This window comes from Passer domesticus, chromosome 2 (genome assembly GCF_036417665.1).
Source record: "Passer domesticus isolate bPasDom1 chromosome 2, bPasDom1.hap1, whole genome shotgun sequence".
Taxonomy (NCBI): domain Eukaryota; kingdom Metazoa; phylum Chordata; class Aves; order Passeriformes; family Passeridae; genus Passer; species Passer domesticus.
Window position 1 is genome coordinate 124,693,735 of NC_087475.1, and position 18,747 is coordinate 124,712,481.

The 18,747-nt window shown below is 38.1% G+C and overlaps 2 protein-coding genes across 6 annotated transcripts in view; one reads left to right on the forward strand and one right to left on the reverse strand.

Moving 5' to 3' along the window:
* Positions 1–18,747, reverse strand: part of ARL13B (ADP ribosylation factor like GTPase 13B) — a 32,448-nt gene that overhangs the window by 12,065 nt on the left and 1,636 nt on the right. For 3 of the 4 annotated variants that reach the window (XM_064411115.1, XM_064411112.1, XM_064411113.1), the window contains exons 2-4: positions 17,776–17,943; positions 16,232–16,302; positions 14,153–14,402 (exon numbers count right to left, since the gene is read on the reverse strand). In XM_064411115.1, the coding sequence (XP_064267185.1) occupies positions 14,153–14,402; positions 16,232–16,302; positions 17,776–17,834 (380 nt within the window). In that variant the 5' untranslated portion in view covers positions 17,835–17,943. Of the gene's footprint in view, positions 1–14,152; positions 14,403–16,231; positions 16,303–17,775; positions 17,944–18,747 lie in introns of those variants that run through there. The other variant, XM_064411114.1, reaches the window with a different exon arrangement.
* Positions 348–14,383, forward strand: STX19 (syntaxin 19). 2 transcript variants are annotated; one of them, XR_010357096.1, is made up of 3 exons: positions 348–1,585; positions 9,175–10,558; positions 10,643–14,383. XR_010357096.1 is itself a non-coding variant. In XM_064411118.1 (2 exons), exon 2 carries the CDS (start codon positions 9,285–9,287, stop codon positions 10,161–10,163), a length of 879 nt encoding a protein of 292 aa, XP_064267188.1. In that variant the 5' UTR covers positions 1,261–1,585; positions 9,175–9,284; the 3' UTR covers positions 10,164–10,567. The 2 variants fall into 2 exon arrangements, 1 of the variants encoding a protein (XP_064267188.1); XM_064411118.1 differs by lacking the exon at positions 10,643–14,383 and having other exon boundaries at positions 1,261–1,585; positions 9,175–10,567.

Below are 18,747 nucleotides of genomic sequence, written 5' to 3' on the forward strand. Positions count from 1 at the left end.
ATTATCTAATCTTTCATCTTCCTTCTCAAGAATTTGTTTATGAAGGAGACCATAGAAAAGCAGCTTCTCAAATGTCCAGTCCCTCTCAATCTTCACCATTCTTAACTATTTGTGGTCCAAACCATTCAAAGCATTCACTTATTTATCATCATCCTGGGGATTAAAATCCCTATGACCTACTGATAATCAGAACTTTGCTGGCTTGGCCTGCAGAGCTGATAAGAGCATAAAACTCTTCCCTGCCCTTCCTTGATAATAGATTCCCAATTCTTAAAGAGAGAACTTCCACAGTGCTTTGTATGATTTAGTGCAGGGATTCCCAAACTGCTGCTCAATACATATACAGAACCTGTGATATTTTCAATATGTTTATAATCCTCTGGCACTGCTTCTTTTCACCAACCAGCTAAAACAAGACTTGTCCTCTCAGTATTTAGCTATGAAACCAAAGCTAAACCAGGGAAAAACTGAGATGCAATGCAAGAAAGTAATTAAAAGACTGGAAAAAAATTACCTCCACTTTTTTTCTCCCCCACATAACCTATTTTGTCACAGTTTGAAAATCCTACTGTGCTGCCTCTTAGTGTCAAAAAGCATTCCTCAGCAGTGCTGTCAATTCATCTAGAGCTAATTGAAGGAAATATTTCTGAGCAGTGTTTGTTGCCACAGCCTATTCCTCTCTCACCTGAAGATTAAATAACTGCACTATTTGCACTATTTTTGCTCTGCACAGCCTAGAAAGCACAACTGAAGCAGAATGAAATGCTGGTAAGCTGCATAGCTCAGTGGCAGCTTGACACCAACATCCCACAGCTCGCAGTAGCTGCTGATTTTTAACCTCCAGCACCTCAAAAGGTGTCAGATTTGCCTTTCTGGTCGATTAGCTTCCACTTTCTCTGCAGCAACACTGACAAAAACATGGCTGAGGTGCTGTACCTGAAAAAGCAGCTGTCTCTGCCTATTCTCCCCAGGAACTGAAGTGGTTTTGCTGAGGTCCATCGACAGCTGGACCCTTCCCATTTCAGACTTTAGGTCAAACTTCTAAACAGACTTCAAGTATTTTCAAGATACTGTAGTAAAACGCATTATTCTGCAGGGGCTTTTCTTTTCCCCCATGAACAGATCCACCTACCCTCAAGAATTCCTTTTCCCTCGGTGCACAAGAAAGCAAAGCCTGCACTGACACTTGTGCTTCCAAGTTGGGCAGTGCTCCACTCTCAGCTCCTAAGGGGAGCTGCTCCGAGGCACTTCCTGCTGCTGGGCACTCCGAGGGATCCGCCTCCCAGCAGGGCTGGCTTGCAAACAGGCACAACCAGATTCCCCAGGCACAAAGTAATCAATTTGCCTCTCTCCTGCAGTTGCAGAAGGCAGTTTCTCTCTCACTGTGCCACTCCTGAGGATGATCACACTTGGAGGACGACAGAAGAATTAGAAGCAGGAGGAATGAAGGAAATGCTTCATGGAATGTTATTCAAGACACGTTGCCTAGGGAATATTCTGGAAAAATGTTTTTTGGGATTATACTGAAGCTTAACCTCAGGAGTTCCTGTGTAAAGGGTAAAAGCCACCACAACAAGACTCAGAGGTAAATACTCTTCTTACTTCATGTTTCTAAATTTGCAAATATCAGAAAAAGGCTTTCTAGTGGGGTGTAGAATAGAAATGTGCTTAAGTGTCAAGATAAAAAAAATAATGTATGTCTGTCTTGCCAAGAGTTAGGTATTTTGTGGGTGAATGTGGACTTAGAGCTCTGCTGCTCTTGCACAGGAACACCAGGGTTTCAGGCAAGTTTTATGCAAAAAACCCCCTTCTTTAGGCAATACATCAGTTATCTTAAAAGACAGACCTTGATTTTAATTTTCCAAGTTAGCTGAACTTCATATATAGCAATTTTTCATGTTTAAAAACCTGTAGGAGGTATATATCAAAACATACTTGAAAGCACAGCAGAGTGGCTGTTAGTTTATCATATTGAGTTTGCTGAGTAAGAAGCTTTCATCTATAAAATCATGCTTGGCTTATTTCAGTTTCACATAAAGAATATTTGAATTGTCTTAGTGTAACAAACGTACCTCATGCAAGAAATAAAGAGAAAGTTGGCATCTACTGCTTTTAGATCAAGTAGGATTTTTCTAAGCAACTGGAGAGCTTTTCAACTTTAAGAGTCACGGGAAACAATGTGGAAAGGGAGTGTTGTGTGTGCATTGGCACAACTGACATCTACAGCTCAGTGACAATATTTCTCTTAGAAGCCACTTCTGCCAGAGAAAAACAGAGTCTGAATGCTATGGAAGTTCCGTGACCTGTCTATAAAATCTCAATTACTGAGCAAAGAGGAAAAAAAAAACCCACAGAAACCAAACCAGTATTAAAAGTTTACTTTGCAATACAGATCTGTAAAAATGTCTCAGATATGCTACTTTGGGGGGTGTATTTATTTAGAATCAGTGATCACAAAATTCTGGGTCAGATCTGCATAGTGTCCATCAAAATTAATGAAGAGCAAAGCATCCCTGACGTCAAAATACTGCAGCATCAGAACAATCTCCATAATTGAAAACAACTATAGGAAAATTAATCTTTATGAGAATGGTTTACCTACGATAGTCATTAAGGCTACTTCAAGAAGCCATAGCTTTGAGGGATGGAATTAGCTGGGAAAACAACCACAGGACCTTTGAAATTAACAGCAGTCTAAACAAGGGGAAAGAACAATGCCATATTCTTCACTCTACAGTGAATCTTCTATTTAAAGTGCTGCTCTACCCTTTTTCCCTTTGGAATTTTCATCTCTCACCCATTAACCTTTTTCTTGGGCAATCCTGTGGACAGCCATCACAAGGATGTTTTATTCCAAAGAAATGAGGCCTCAGCAGATGCAGCATGAAAAACCTTTTCTCTTTATGCTCTGCTTATCTTAACATCCACAAAAGTCAAACTCCTGACCTACACACAGGCAAAAAGAAGTGACTTGTCTGCTTGTTTCGCTTGTTCCTTCTTCAGTTATTGGCAGTTCACGAGGTTTTTGAGGAAGTCATGGAAAATCTAACTCTTCATGCTTTTAACAAACAAACAGAAGAACAGACCAAGAGTTTCAAGTGGCCCATGGAAGGCACTCTTGATGAAGTCTGAGCCTGCTCTGTCAGATGATTTTTTGCAGACTGCCTTCCAGATGGAAGGGTTAACAGATCTTCAGGCACATTCTTCTTTAGCATTTCAAGCCCCTGCCTCTTCTGGGTTGCTGACAACAGTGACAAACCTATCAGTAAATTTTGATGGTTAACATATGGCTCTTTCTGAAACAATGGGATTTAATTTCAATTCATGCCTTCAGTTCTCATGCAAAACAATACTTTGAATATTATGGTAAACTATAATGAGAAAAAGGTGAATAAAGTGCTACAGTATTATTGGCCTGCTTTCATGTAATTTCAGGGAGCTGTAGGAGATATTTCTGTAAGTCAGCATTTTCCCTAGACAGTTCCTCCAGGTTACTTTTAAATAAGAGAATAGTTAAAACTAAGATTCTTAACTCCTCCTGTTTACAATATCTCCAGGCAGCTTCAGTCTCATATTAGCTTTTGAACTTTCATAAGAACAGCAATTATAATTGGTTTCATTTTCTTAAGTGGCCTCGTTCTCACCACAGGTCTGAATCATATTCCTATTTACTGAAAACGTTTCTTGACACACTGCTCTGCTATCAGTTCAATCCCACCTCTTAGTCAAACAGGCTGCAGCCAACAAGGTCTGAGCTCACCTAAATCAAGTTATGTTCAGCTTCCAGATGTGAAATTCCAAAACAAATGGCAGTAAATGATACAGCAGTATATTTTTGGACAAGATGAAAAAAAAAAATTGATTGCTTTCTTATACTCTATTTACCTTGATATATCAAACCCTAGGCAAACCATAGTCAAATTACCTGTATTTTTAAAAAAAAAAAAACTGCCTTACATTTATTACAGGTGAGTTCCAAGGCTGTGATAGGCAGCTCTGTGGTCTGACAGAGATGAAATGGGAATGTAAAGCAGGTGGGATGGTGCACGGCACAAATCCTGAGTCTGCACTTCCACTGTCACGAAGACAAATCTCTCACACCACTTAGAGCAATACAAAGCTGTTAAGTATGAATTCAAACTACATATCCTATTAAATGGAAACAATGCCACCTGTACTCTATCCTGCTGCAGCCCTTTCTCTTGCTCCCGTTTTATTTTCAAGTACTGCTTTAAAATATATCAATATTTGGACCTTAACGAAGTGCTCTTTTGGCAGAGGAGATCATGACTTTCTTTTTAGGTTTCTGTGACCTCTGAGTTTGGGAGGACTCTTGAAGGGCACTGCTGGCAGCAAATCTCTGGTTAAATAGGTGAAAAAATCACCATCAAAACATGAATGTTACAGATTTGTGGTTAAAGGCCCAAAAAGATCTGGAGTCTCTTCTCCCTCTCTCCATGTCTCTTGGAAACCTCACTCCAGAGCAGCATGATTTGGCTATACTTTTCCAGCAACTTTGGCCTAATTCTTCCCCACCTTATGAATTCTTTGAATACTCAGGTCTGCTTTACTACATTTGAATTTCTTAGTTTTACTCAATATCCACATTTTGCCACCTCCCACTTCACACTAATCAGAGAATTCCTGAGCTACCTTGCTTCAAATGCAGTATTTCTATTCTTGTACATTCTGGTAATTTTGGTTTCCCTGGGGAAGTCTTGTGGCAGTTTTTCCGCAGTGATAGGACAAGGCTGAAGTGTTTTAAATGCAAGAGGGAAGATTTACATCACATGTTAGGACAAAATTCTTTCCTGTGAGGGTGGGGAGGCTCTGGCACAGGTTGTCCAGAGAGGAGCTGTGATCATCCTATTTGCTGAAACTGTTACTGATTTTGCACTATCATCTCACCTGTGGCACATTTTTAGGCAGGGGAAGCTCTCTGCCTTTGGTATTTTCTTGTTGAACCACTCCCACACTTTCCACAAACAGAAACTTGAACTTAAAACTATTTTTAAGTATGTTTTTCCAAAGACTTATCTTACAACAGAGATGCATAAGAGGATATTTTCATCCAACCACCTTGTGTCTTGTAATCCTTGGTTTAAGCATGTTTGTTTACAAGGTATTTAAGTTAAAGGAAACTTTACAGACAAAGGAGAAATTAAATGTAACTTATAGCAAGATGTCCTACTGTAGTAACTTCAGTAACAGGACAAGATTCCAAAACACCACCAAACAAATTCTTTCTTTCCTTGTGAGAACATAAGAGAGCACAAACTGAATTTCAACTCAAAACACCAGCCTTCCCCAAGACTACTGTAAGGATTTTAAACTATATCCATTTAAATAGTATATGTGTCTCACTGATTTTTTGTTGCTAACTTAAGACACTTAAGCAGTAACCAAGCTCCAGAGTATGACTCCAAGATTTACTCATTGCCATTGTGCTCAGAAAAAAGTTAGATAGGTTTCTTGGCACCACATGATAGAGCTGTAATGTAATTCTACTGCAGCTTGGAAATGAATAGAAATAATAATAATTTAAAAAAAATGTTTGGGATACATGTAACATGAAATTCCCTTGGGACACATTGCCTGAAAGTCTACCCAGTGACCTTAATTGACTCATAGCTAAGAGTCAGGGAAACAAACCTACCCTTATTTATGGTACAATCATAAAAAAAAAAAAAAAAAAAAAAAAAAAAAAAAAACAAAACAAAAACCTCCCCCCCCAAAAAACCAACCAACCCCGCTAACAAACAAAAAACCAGCAGTTTCAGCAGAGGTAAACAAGGCAGCATGAGCCAGAACACAGATAATAGATATCAAAGAGCTCTTAAAGAGATAATTCTGATCCTTGATTGCCTGCAAGTCCTCTTCTTTGGAAGGGACTGCAGGATGTTAAAACCAAGGTAAGCTGGCAAATTGTATAAAAGATCAAATAGAAGCAGAGCCTTTGCTGACAGGCATTTTAATCGAAGTGCTGAATAACTAAGAAATAGTGAACAAAACCATAAATTAAAATGAACAGGAGGCTTTGATAATTTAGGGACTGGGGTAGAAAGAAAACAATCCAGCAAAGCCAATATAGAAGACATTAAACCCAAGTGCAAGCCGAAACAAAACAGTTCCATACAACTGTTGGAACAACTTTCCTACTTCACATATCCAATTATGTCTTTTAACTTAATGTAGCCCAAATCTTATTTTTGGATGTAGGCTCCATATTTCCTGGGTCTACTGATAAATTTATCAGACAAGGTGGAAGAACATTCTAGGTGGTTGCTTTGCAATTAAGCAAGTGGACCTTTCAACTTCCCCAGTCAAACATGGCATCTCTTTACATGGAGAGATTGACATAACCCTGTCCCTGAGGAACAACACAGCCAAGTTATCAGAAGGCAAAGGCTCTTGCAATACCCTTAAAATATATTTGACAAGGATGTGAAAATTGCATTTCTGAACCTGCCAATTATGTATAGCTATATATAAAGATGCTTCAAGAAGAACAAATTTAATCACCAGTTACTATATTTGCATGATAATAACTGCAATGGGCAGTGAATGTAGGGGCCACACTAAGTCACTGGAGTGCTTTTAGTCCACAAATTCCATTTATTCCACTCTAAAGAATGGGCATTTTCTCCCTTTACTGACAAAAACTTCAAGGAAAGTGAAATGCTTTCATCTCAATGAAAAGAAAAACAGGATGTGCCCCTATATACAGACACATAGGACAAAACAAGGACTCAGTAAATGAACAGAGCTTGTTGTGGAACACTCAAGAAGCCAAGCCAATAATTCCCAAGGTTATCTCTGTCATGAAGACATCCTCATTTCTTTGAAACCAGCATGGGTTCCAATTGCCAGTATAATCAAGCACAATTATTGGCAAGCCTGTTCAGTGGCAGGCTTTGAAGGCAAGCCTGACAGAACAGAAGATATGAAACTAAGATTCAATTGCTTACATTCCAGTCTTTTGTGAGACTGATCTTTAAACAAGAAAAAAAAGACTCCAGTATTTTCTACTCACTTCTCTGATATTTAACAATATTTGCAGATTTGTTTTGCAGTTCTGTGAGGTTCCTCCCTCCAGCCCCAAGGAACACAGCTATTTCAAGAGCAATGCACCAGTTTTCTTAGACACAGGAAATTCTTGTCACCTCATAGCATAAGGTGTCCTTAGAACTTGCTTGTAATCCCAGGTTTGCCCAGCCCTGCTAAATTAACGTGGGTCAGCAGATGTGTGAGGCTGGACTAGAACAGATTTTCAGGTCACTTCTCTGAAGACCCGTTTAGCAGCCCTGGGTCCTTTCACATGCCCCAGGCTGAACTTTCCCTGTTGGTGGCGCCAAGCAGCTCTGGAACATTCCTGAAGAATGTTATCTGTGAGAAACTGCCTGACTTCTGCCATGGGGACAATCACTGAAAAATTCAGCAGTGGAGAAGCATTACTGTCATGAAATAAACACATTTTGCATTTTCCTCACCCGAGAATAAGACTCCCCATTAAATAACTTGCAAACTTGTTTGATCACAAGTCTTCTCTTGATGTGAACCAACAAACACTAAATTCAAATATTAAGGAATTAAGGGGGGGAAAAAAGCAGTAAAGAAATTCACACTAGAGTAGAATATCAACATTCTTTCTCATGACTGACCTCTGAAGCATTTAAAGTTTTGTTTTCAGCTAATCCTCCTGCAGAAAACCAGATTTAAGTCTGTGAAGACGTGTCCACACTGCTCAACTCCATGACTTAATACAAAAATCTATTTAGAGACTTCAAATATGCACAGAGGAGCAGAGATACCACAGCAGTATCATTTGGAACTGTTCAAATGCAAGAAAATAATTTGCATATTGACAGGTTACTGGATAGACCCTTTGCAGTTTCTAAAAATGCATCTTTTGAATATTATTAAGAAATCCTACATTTGCTTGCTAAGAAAAAAATAAAATCTGTAAAACCAGGGTTTAATAAGAGTTTCACCTATTTAGTGCTGCTATTCCAGAAAACAGCCCTAAAAGCTCTGAAACAGCCAAAAGATACCACTGAGCTGTTTAACCTTTATGCTTTAACAGCCCTTTGAAAGACACACATCTGATTGAACCAGAAGACCCTAAGTAAAAAATCCTATAATCTTCTAGTCCTGAACATGTTACTTCTTTCTGAAATCTTCCATTCTTGATCACAGTCCAAGGAAATAATTTATGTAGAGTTTGAGAGAAATACCTTCTTCCCTATGATTAAAAATAGCTGAACTTAGTTTCCATTGGGCGTGTTTTAGAAAATATCTTGCTCTTAATTATCTTTCCAGTAAAGCTTGCATAACAGCTAGGGAACAAAACAAAACTATATCTGCTTTCTGTTAAATAAGAAACAGCACTGAATTGTAGCCCACTATGATTCACAGTGCACATTTGCATCAATTTTATGAAGAACGTAAATGACAATGTAAGGGTAGATAACAGTAATTCAAAAAAGGCTTAGAAAATCTTCATGCTGCAACATTAGTGATATGGATGCAACTCCATAAAAACTCAAACATAAAAAACTAATTTATTTTCAGGCTAAATTATTAGAGTTCTTAAATGATGAGGGTTCTGTTGTTCTGTTTTGTTGTAGCTAACTGCTTCAGTTACTATCTAACACCCCAGGCAAGGAAAATGGAGAAAGGTTTTTGAGTGTGACCAAATTAATAATCTTAATTCATGCCAGAATGCTGATTCATTACAAAGTCTGCCTCAATCTCAAAAACTGAAATATTCCCTACTGAGAATCCAAAAATGGCACAGCCACACTCACTTCTACTTCCAAAAAGATTTATAGGTTGATTAGTTTTCATCAAGTAAAGAATAATGATAAAATAATTGGAGTTACTTCTCTCTTCCTCCCCAAAATAAAAGTCCTTTCCACACTTCTCTGGTCTAAGTTCTGTGTGCTGCATCGCAAATATGCCTCAAAAATGCCTTGGGTTACAAATCAGAATACTTATTAAAGTACTTAAATACGTATTAAATACTTACTATTAAAATGGGCTACTTATTCAGAATACCTCCCATTCCAACTCACTGCTACTTTGGTGCAGAGGGAGGTAGCTCTAATCTCCAAAACTACTTTTCATATATACATATAACCACTAACATTGATTGTTGTTACATTTTGATTACAGTGCAATGAAACAAACCAAACAAAAAAGATACTGGAATTAACTTCCTGTGTTGCAAGAAGGGAGGAAAAAAAAAAAAAACAAACCAGGAAAGAATCCTGACCACAAAAACCATGAGAGATCGTCTGCAAGAACTCAAACTGAGAGCTAAGGAACTAGAGATGGGTGGGGACAACAATGGGGCAACTGTACAAGAAGAGGAGCAGGAGGAGTTTGAACAGCAGGCCATTATTTATGAAAAAGAGCCCATAACTGAAAGGCACTTGCACGAGATCCAGAAGCTTCAGAACGAAATTAATAATCTGGTGGAAGAAGTCAATAAATTCAGCCAACAACAAAAAAGCCTCGTGTCTTCAATGAGAAGATTCAGCGTTCTCAAGAAGGAATCTAACATAGCGAGGGAAATCAAAATGCAAGCAGAACACGTACGCAAAGGTTTGGATGAGCTGTCGAAAGCCGTGAGGAGAGCTGAGAATGAGCAGGGGCCAGCCCGAGCCACGGTGAGGATCCTGGCTGCCCAGCACGCCTTCCTGTCCCACTGCTACCTGCAGGCCATGCTCGCCTACAACGAGGCCATCACTGCCAAGCAGGACAAGTGCAGGACCTTCATCCTCCGCCAGCTGGAGGTGGCTGGGAAAGAGGTGTCTGAGGAGGAGGTCAATGACATGCTCCAGCAGGGAAAATGGGAGGTTTTCAATGAAAATCTACTCACTGAAGTCAAGATTACTAAAGCTCAGCTGTCAGAGATTGAGCAGAGACATAAAGAACTGGTCAATCTGGAGAACCAGATCAGAGATGTGAAAGAACTCTTTATCCAGATCTCACTTCTGGTGGAGGAGCAAGGGCAGATGATCAACAACATAGAAATCTACATGAACAATGCTCAAGAATATACTCAAGTATCTAAAGAAAAGTTTGGGCTTGCAGTCAGGTATAAAAGAAGAAACCCTTGCAAAGCAATTTGCTGCTGGTGTTGTCCGTGCTGCAGATGACAACAGAAATGAACTGCTTGAAATACCAATGGTTCCTCCACACCAAACTGATCTTGGAAAGCACTCTTGGGATCCCTCAACTTCACTTTTCTTTCCATTTTCCCTTCAGCAGAGCTCTCAGGAAAAACTGCATCTGTTTTTCAAAACAGATTAAAGAATTTTATGGTTTTCACAGAAACGTGTGAACTACAGGAAAGGATCAAAGGATAAAAGTGACCTTTTTTTTGGTTCTTATAAACTTCTTCAAAGTTTAGAAGTTCTAAAGTTTAGTTTGGTTCTTCAAACTAAAACAGTGTGGCAACAAACTCCCTGTACTGTTGGGAGGCATTGAAAATACTGTTAATCTGAAAGACGGGATTCATAAAAATGTTTTGCTTACTTTTCACAAAATAATAGTAAGTATTTTTAATTGTCTTGTGGTTTTTTGTAATTTATATTTACTTGCTCAAATTCTAAATGTTTTTTTTTTTTTCCCCCAGGAATCTAAATTTTACAAAACAAATCTCCACACATAAAGCAGACACCAGTAGTAACAATCCAGAATGGGATAAACCAAACAAGAGGTCAGAAAACTTATCAGGAATATTTCAATACTACATCTATAGGAAAAGTTCATAAACTTTTCATAAATTGACATAGAGATACTTTTATTATTCAGCTCCACAGGCAGAGCCCTACCAGGATAGGGGAATATGATCCTTAATTACACACTCACAAGGTACATTCTTAATGCTGCCTATCCTACCTGAATACAGTCATGTTAGCAGTCTCACTTTTTCTAGCACAAAAATTAGTGAAAAAATAGAATAAAAAATATAACTCCATCCTTACATCCCCTACTCCTCCCCCATAATCTAGAACCAGAGAATGATTTAGGTTGGAAGGAACCTCCTGCAACCAACTCCTTTTGGAACTGAGTGAGAAGTGGCTCTCCATGCAATTTAACAGACAACTGTAATGTAACTGAGACAAGAAAGTTATTTCCAAGAAGAAATTTAAAAAAAATTCCACATTAAAACCAAACAGCAAACCAGAAATGTATTCCTGAACTGCTTTGTGCTATGCAAGGATACAATCAATACCACTTGATTTGGATGGTCAGAGAAGGCAGAACAAACTGCACTGCAATTCAGCAAGACACTAAGTGAACTGGATGTCTTTAGTTGAACGTAGTGGGGAAAAAAAATATCTACTATCAAAGTCATTTTCACATTGTGGTATTTAGAAATAGTTGGATTCCTTCCATCCCAGATTAAAACTGCAACTGAAATTGAATGCTATCAAAATACAATCAAGGGTCTGAACCTTAAAGTAAAATATATTATTTACACAGTAGCAACAAAAAGTAAACTTAGATGATGACACCACTGAAGCTATTTCATTAAATACTCTCCCCTTAACCGTATATCTATTAAAAATTCATTTATGTACCAAGTACACAGTAGAAATTAGCCAATAAACAACAGCTGTACTTCCAATAGTGGAATAAAACTCAAGTCTTCAAAATTCAAGCTTTAATATTAGGAAAAGAGCTGCCTGATTAAGTCATTTCCAGATGTAAATTGGTTAGAAGCAGGCAAAACAGATAAAACACACTGAAGGAGAACAGGGAAGTGAGAAAGACTTATGGAAAACTTTCCCTTGATCCGGGGGTGCTATTAACTGAAAATAAATAGTATGAAATAATAGTATGAACTACAGTTTACACTGAATTTGATATTGAGCATTCAGAATTATTATCAGCTGAAATTTGCAATAATCACTAAAGTGACTTTCCAATGTTTTCAGTAGTTACATAAATACGCAGCAAACCAAACAAATTAAAGCCCAGCTGCAAGTGTTCTATGAAGAAAAGTGAAGCATTAATAGCTATAATCCCTTATCACCAAAATAACAGGTAGAAAGTAGCTTTTCCCTAACAAAATACCTGCCCAAAAATCTCCTTGGTATAAAATATCAGTCACAGCACATGGACTTGCATTTCCTCTTGCACATGCTCCATGTCAACTTAAATAAAAAAACCCACAACCAAAACAAAGACTCCAAACAAACACAACTAATCCCAAACAAAACCAGCATTTGCCTGCATAATATGATGTCTGTGTGCTCCTTTCTGATAAAAGAAAGGACAAAAATAATCCTAAGTGAAGAAAATTTAAACTTGTATATGAGTCTTGAGTATGCTGCCAGAAGAATTTACCCATAAACATAAATAAAGTGATAACACTGAACAGTGAAAAAACCCAAATGACAAGTTTAGCATCTCTAAGTAATTTATACCAAGAGACAGTAAAAGTACAATCACATTTGAGGAAAATTGTCTTAAAATTATTCTGTGACACCTCCATGGGCAGCAATAAATACCAGCATGGGACAGCAGCAATTAAATTTGTAGAAAATATCACACTGAACATCAGATTTCCCATATTCCTATATTTCTGTATTTACCATCAATTTTATGTCCACATTGTGCAATTCAGCCTATTCTGCACAGATTAAAATGCACTAATTAAAACATGTAGCAAGGTATTAGGGAACTTACTGCTACATGGGTAGCAAGTATCTCTTTATTTAAAAAACCAACAAAACCAAAAAACCCACAAACAAAATCTGAACATTAAAATTAATATAACATTTAGGCTAACTTCCAGCATAAATATGGAAATCTGACAATACAGGAGAGAATTCTTAACTCAAGAGGAAGGCTCACACAGGAGCATAATCCAAAGAACAAATGGATCCCTCCACAGAATTGGGACACTGTAAAAGCAAATTCTGATCAAAGGCTTGAAGTTTAATCTAATAAAAAGTATCAACATCAACAAACTTGGTTTAGTTACCATTAGAGCCATTAATAAATACACTCTGCCTTCCAATTAGCTACTGATAGAAATCAACAAGCAATATCAAGATCCAGGGAAGTGAGTGAGTTCTCTGCAGGTCCAGTCAGCCACACAAACAAACTCCATTACAGGATTAGAGCATAGAGATTTCGACCCAAAACAAAAAACAACAAAACCAAAATGCAACCCAAAAGCACCCATAAAGTTGTATTTAATTAAAAAACACAGCACAGCTTTCCACAGTCCCAGCTGCATTTTCATTTGAGTTAAACTAAGCTGGCTTTATTGCCTTGCCTGTGCCAGTAACATGCAGAGCAATGAAAATCTAATCTATTTTCAACATACACACCATTACTTTGCTGAACTACCCTCCAGTTCATCAAGAGAATTAGCCAGGCTCAGCTTCAAACCAGCAGAGCATCACTATTTCTTAAAAATAAGAGGTCTCTCCTCTTACCTGTACAGATTCTTTATGATAGCACAGGGATGTTGTGCAATTTATGCATTATGGAGGTCTTATGCTCACCAGACATAAAAATATTGACTTGATAAACCATTTTAAACTTTCAGAGTTTATTTTTTAATTTCAAAAGCAGATTTGTTATCAAATATTTTTGGTGTGGAATTAAAAAAATATGTTCTTTCCAATATTTTTACAAACCCTATTAAACAGGGAAAAAGCAGGTGCCCAATACAATTAAAGCAAGCCTCCTTTAATGAGATTTTTTTGATCATATATCAGCAGCACCATGCGTTAAATGAACAAGACATTTATTGCTGAGAGATCACCCTATTGCTGAGTATAATCAACCGTTTGCCATTTAATTAATTGATGTAGGCATAAATAGCAACAATATTTTTGCATCATGTTGCCACACCAAATTTGAAAGCCTTTTAACCTACCATTTCAAGTAACATTAAAATTTTAGAGCATTAAAAAATCCCACCTTGTTATTTTTCCGTGGCTAATGAAAGAAGAGAGAAATAAACATCCCTGAGAAGGATAAAATGAAACATAAAACCATAAAACTAATTGCAGTATTGGTTAGAGCTAAAATTACAGCAGTATTAGTTACAGAAATAGTTCTTTAGGTCTAAATTCAGCCAATTTCAGACTATTAGGAGAACATTTATTATGCTACTTACACTAACACAGGTTTTCCTGATATCTTAGGGCTTTTTAGCACTTCTATCATGGCTTGTTTTGTTTCTTCCATTCTTTCAATGTCACTGGAATCCACCACAAATATGACACCGTAGGACTCAGCATAGTAATTCCTCCAGATATTCCGGATTCGTTTTCCACCTCCTAAATCAAAGATGGTGACTTCAAAGCGTCCCTGTTTAAGATTAATTTTGGAAAACCCAACTGTGGGAGCCACATCTTCAGGAGACTCTGTCAAAGAAGAAAGCCTTCATTTTAAAGAGGATTTTATAGTGGGATTTGTGTAGCAAAACTCGCATTTTAAAAACACGGAGCAAAACCTCCTTGTTAAATGTTTCCGATCACATTTTTCTTACATGAAGATTTCCCCTCTCCTCAGGGAATTTAGTCTCTCAGCTAGTTACTTTACATTAATTTAGACAGGAGCACTGGGGGAGTGGGATGGGGGGAGATAACAGAGGGGCCCAAAAGGCAGATTTTAATATTTCACACCACAGTTCCATTGCAGTGGTGGTTACTGTACTGCATTTTCACTTCCACTCATTTCCACGGTAGTAGTTCAACTTTGAGAAGGAAAACAACCAAACCAGTTAAAGCACTGTGACCTGGGAACCCTTGTGCTCTGCCAAATTTATATTTTATCCTTCATGGTTGCCAAAACAGCTTCAGAAGTTCAAACTGAGGGCTGAGATGAAATGACTGAAACTATCTTCTTCTGAGATGTAAATTATCTGATTCCCTTAATTCAAGGTCAGGTTTTAGCCTTTGTTTGTTTGCTTATTTTTATTTGCTGCTTTTTTCTAATTTGCCATGCAATATGCTAAAAAATGACAGATTTCTATTTAATACTTTTGTTTGCTGTCTCCCTTTCCTGAGGGCAAAGAAAGCCTGGACTTTCCTCACACCACTAAGCTGTGCCTGCAGGGCTGAGATAATTGGATCTCTGTTTTATGCAGCTGGGGAGCACAAGCCAGGAGAAACATGGAAAATTCAGCTTGTTCAGAGGAAAAAAATGAAGGCCTGGCTAAAAGCACTGAGCTCTGAAGAGCAGTGCAGAAACTGAATCCCCACCAGCCTTCTGCTCCCACCCTTAAGACAGCCAAGATGGGCATTCAGGACATTTGAGCCCTGGGGAACACTCAAAGAAATCAGAACTATCCTTTCCTTCAGTTTCCCTTTAGAAATACACATCTTTATCTCACTTTTCCCCCCCTGAAAAATAGGGACTTTTAGAAATAACTGTTACATTCAGATGGTGAAGATAGTAAAGGGGATTTTCAAATAGAATGGAAGGCTAAATAATGAAACACTTCTGTTTTTAGGGCAAAGATGGAGGAACAGGAGAGAATACTCATGATTTTATTTGTGCCTTAGCAAGTCTGTGAACTTACATAACACAAGTAAACAAACTCGAGGTGGAGTCTCCAAGTCTGCCAAAACACTACTAAGTAAACTCTTGTTCTTGCACAAGATGAAAGTTATTTAGCAAGACAATCCCTCAAGTGGAGAGAAAAAAATACAGAAATTTTGTTTTCATAAGCACAAGTTTTATCTCAAATTATATCCTGCTTGCATGTGCCAGGGCAAAGTACCCTTCAAAATCAAGTGGTCTCTTAGTAGCAATTTTATCATCATTTTCTGATTATAAATCATGATAAAAAATATGTAACACTAGAACCATCCTTAATGTTATACATACCAATTTCCTTTTTTTAGACCTTATATTAGACCTTATATATACATACTTACAGCACTGATTTTTATATAAAGTTTACTGCTGTATGCACATTACTGGAGTGGTCACCTAAAAGCAACTTCAGCACATGCACACAAGGAAAAAAGAGAAAAAATCAAGTCCACTGACTGTATTGTCCATTGTAGAGTTTTTATTAAGATGTGATATATGTGGTATTTGGATGATACAACCACCACCATTTTCTTTCAGCAGTTTGGGAGGGAGAGATACATTAAGAGATGAAGCAGTATTTTCAGATTCAAATGATTGAAAATTAGGAATAACAGTCTCAGTGTTCCATTTGGATGATAAATTAGTCACTTACCTCCTTGAATTCCTCGGACTGTAGCAGTTTTCCCAGCATTATCAAGACCCACCATTATTAGTGTCACCTTCCTCCATAAGGAGAAAAGAAAACAGAAAGATATTTAATTTTTTTCCTCTAACTATATATAATGTAATCTATTTTTAAACATATGCACAGCAAATTTACCACGAAATAACAGAAAGAAGAGATCAGAATACCAAGGCACTGTTACTATTGTGTGTCTGGTGTTTAATATATCCAGTCATCTGATTAGACAGAAGGGCAGAACAAGGTAGGAAATGAAAAGCCTCATATCATCGTTTCAGTTTCACAAGAGACAATGATTCTTCTTTCAACTGGTGCTTGCCTGCTGCAATTTAATTTCACAGTACTGTAAATTTTATTTGGTGTGGTCATGGTCCCTTTAACAATTTCTGTAATTGCAGTTCCATTCCCCTGTATTTTTACCATCTCTCTACCTCAAAGTTTTTCCTGTGTTAGAAAATTATTTCTGTCTCCATCAGTGTGTCTGAACACCACCACACAGTGTACAACACCTGTGCAGACAACACCAGATGCTGAAAATATGTGGGACTTATTGTGCCTCTGCTTCTAGACTGTAAATGTGCAAACCAGTGGTGCTAGGAATGCACAATTTATTAGCAAACTAGTATAAAAGTTAATATTTTCCCCAGGATAGGATTTTAAAAGCCACAGGAAAACCATATTTATGTGTGATACCTCAGTTCTTTCTCCTGTTCACAAAGACTCAGTGATCAAATCAATTTGCTCAATGTTATGCCCCCTTAAGTGAAGGAATTCTAAAAAAACATTGTTATTTGCAGACTTTAAAATCTAATAGTATCAAACATGAAGTATAATTTATACAAGTTCTTTCAGAAGAGCAAGAAACCTCTGAGAAAAGAACCCAAAAATTAAATAATACTTGAGAATCTCAAAATGCACAAGCTGTAAGAGTAAGGCAAAAACCAAACAAAGTTTACCCTGACCAGCTTAGAAGCTTTCTGTGATGGAGTGACCAGAGCAGTGGACAAAGGAAGGATTACAGATATAATTTATCATGATTTCTGTCCAAATTGGAGGGATGGGTTCAGTGGATGGAGTAGCAGTAGATAAGGAACTGTTGGGACAGTCACAGCCTGAGGGTAGTGGTGACAGCTCTGGGTCCCAGTGGACACCAGTGACCAGCAGTGCCCCTCAGAGGTCCATACTGGGACCAGTGCTACTGAATATCTCCATTAATGAGACAGAAAAGGTGCTGAGGGCATCCTCAGCAAGTGTGAAGGTGAGTGGTGAGGCTGACACATCTGAAGGATGGGGAGCCATCCACAGGGAACTGCACAAGCTCATGGGAATATCAGGAGGTTTAGTAAGACCAAGTACAAGGTGCTGGGTCAGGGTATCAGCACATGAAGAAGAGCCCTGGGGAGAAAGAACTTGGGGCTGCTGGTGGGTGAGAAGCTGGACATGATCAAATATGAAACAATGAATAAAACACATTTTGGGAAGGTGAGAAATGTAAAATACTTTCCCACGTTTACCTGACAGGTTCCCTCCACCGTTTCAGCCAGTTGCAGCAATTGGCCATTAGATTGAACATCCCTCTTCACCAGCCATCCAGGGCCACCAAAGCTGCAGGAATGATGTGGGCAGGCCAGAGCAACTCAATTAGCAGAGGGACTTCAGAGCCAAGGTCTTTCTTGTCACTCCTAGAAAGAAAAAAAGGGACAAGAAAAATAGTTAGGTACTCTGTAGAAAGAAGGCAGCAGCCTCCTGTTCAGTGTGTTATGTTCAGTCTTGTTATCTTTTCCATCCTCACACACTTCATCCACCCCCCTCTTACAGATCTGGGCAGCCACCACACATTACTTATCCCAAATAATAATGCCAGGCCACAGCACAGAAGGAAACCTGTTAGAAGCAAGTTAGAGGAGCGAGACACATCCAGCTACAAAATTTCAGTGCTTGCCTCACCAACAGGTGCCACAGCCCTGCTGAGTGATGGAGAATAAGGAGCAATTTCAAGCATGAGTAAGACTTACAAGAACATATCAGAATCAGGCATTAAAAGCAAACAAAGAACATCCCTACCTGCTAAGGGTATTCATTTAACTGCCAATTTCTTTAGCACAAAAAGATTCCAGAGCAAGGAAGCTCTCCAGTGAGTATTTTGAGGAACTGGCAATGACATCTAGTAAATGTCACTAATTTAAATAGAAGTACCAAGTACTTCTATCATTCCACAATCCCACTTTCCACTCTTCAAGCAGAAAGAAAAAAATATTCTTTTTGAGAATTACCACAGCAGGTCTCCCAAAGCTCGTATCTCAAAATTCCCTTCACATTTTTAATTATAACTACCCTCAAACGAGGGTAATTTGAAATTATGGCAAAAAGTGAATAAGATTATAGCAATCCTGATCAACTGTGATGGTTTAGATAATTTATAGAGGTAGGAACTGAACTCCTCCTGATCTTATGAAGTTCGTTTTCAAGGATGCCTTTGCATGGAT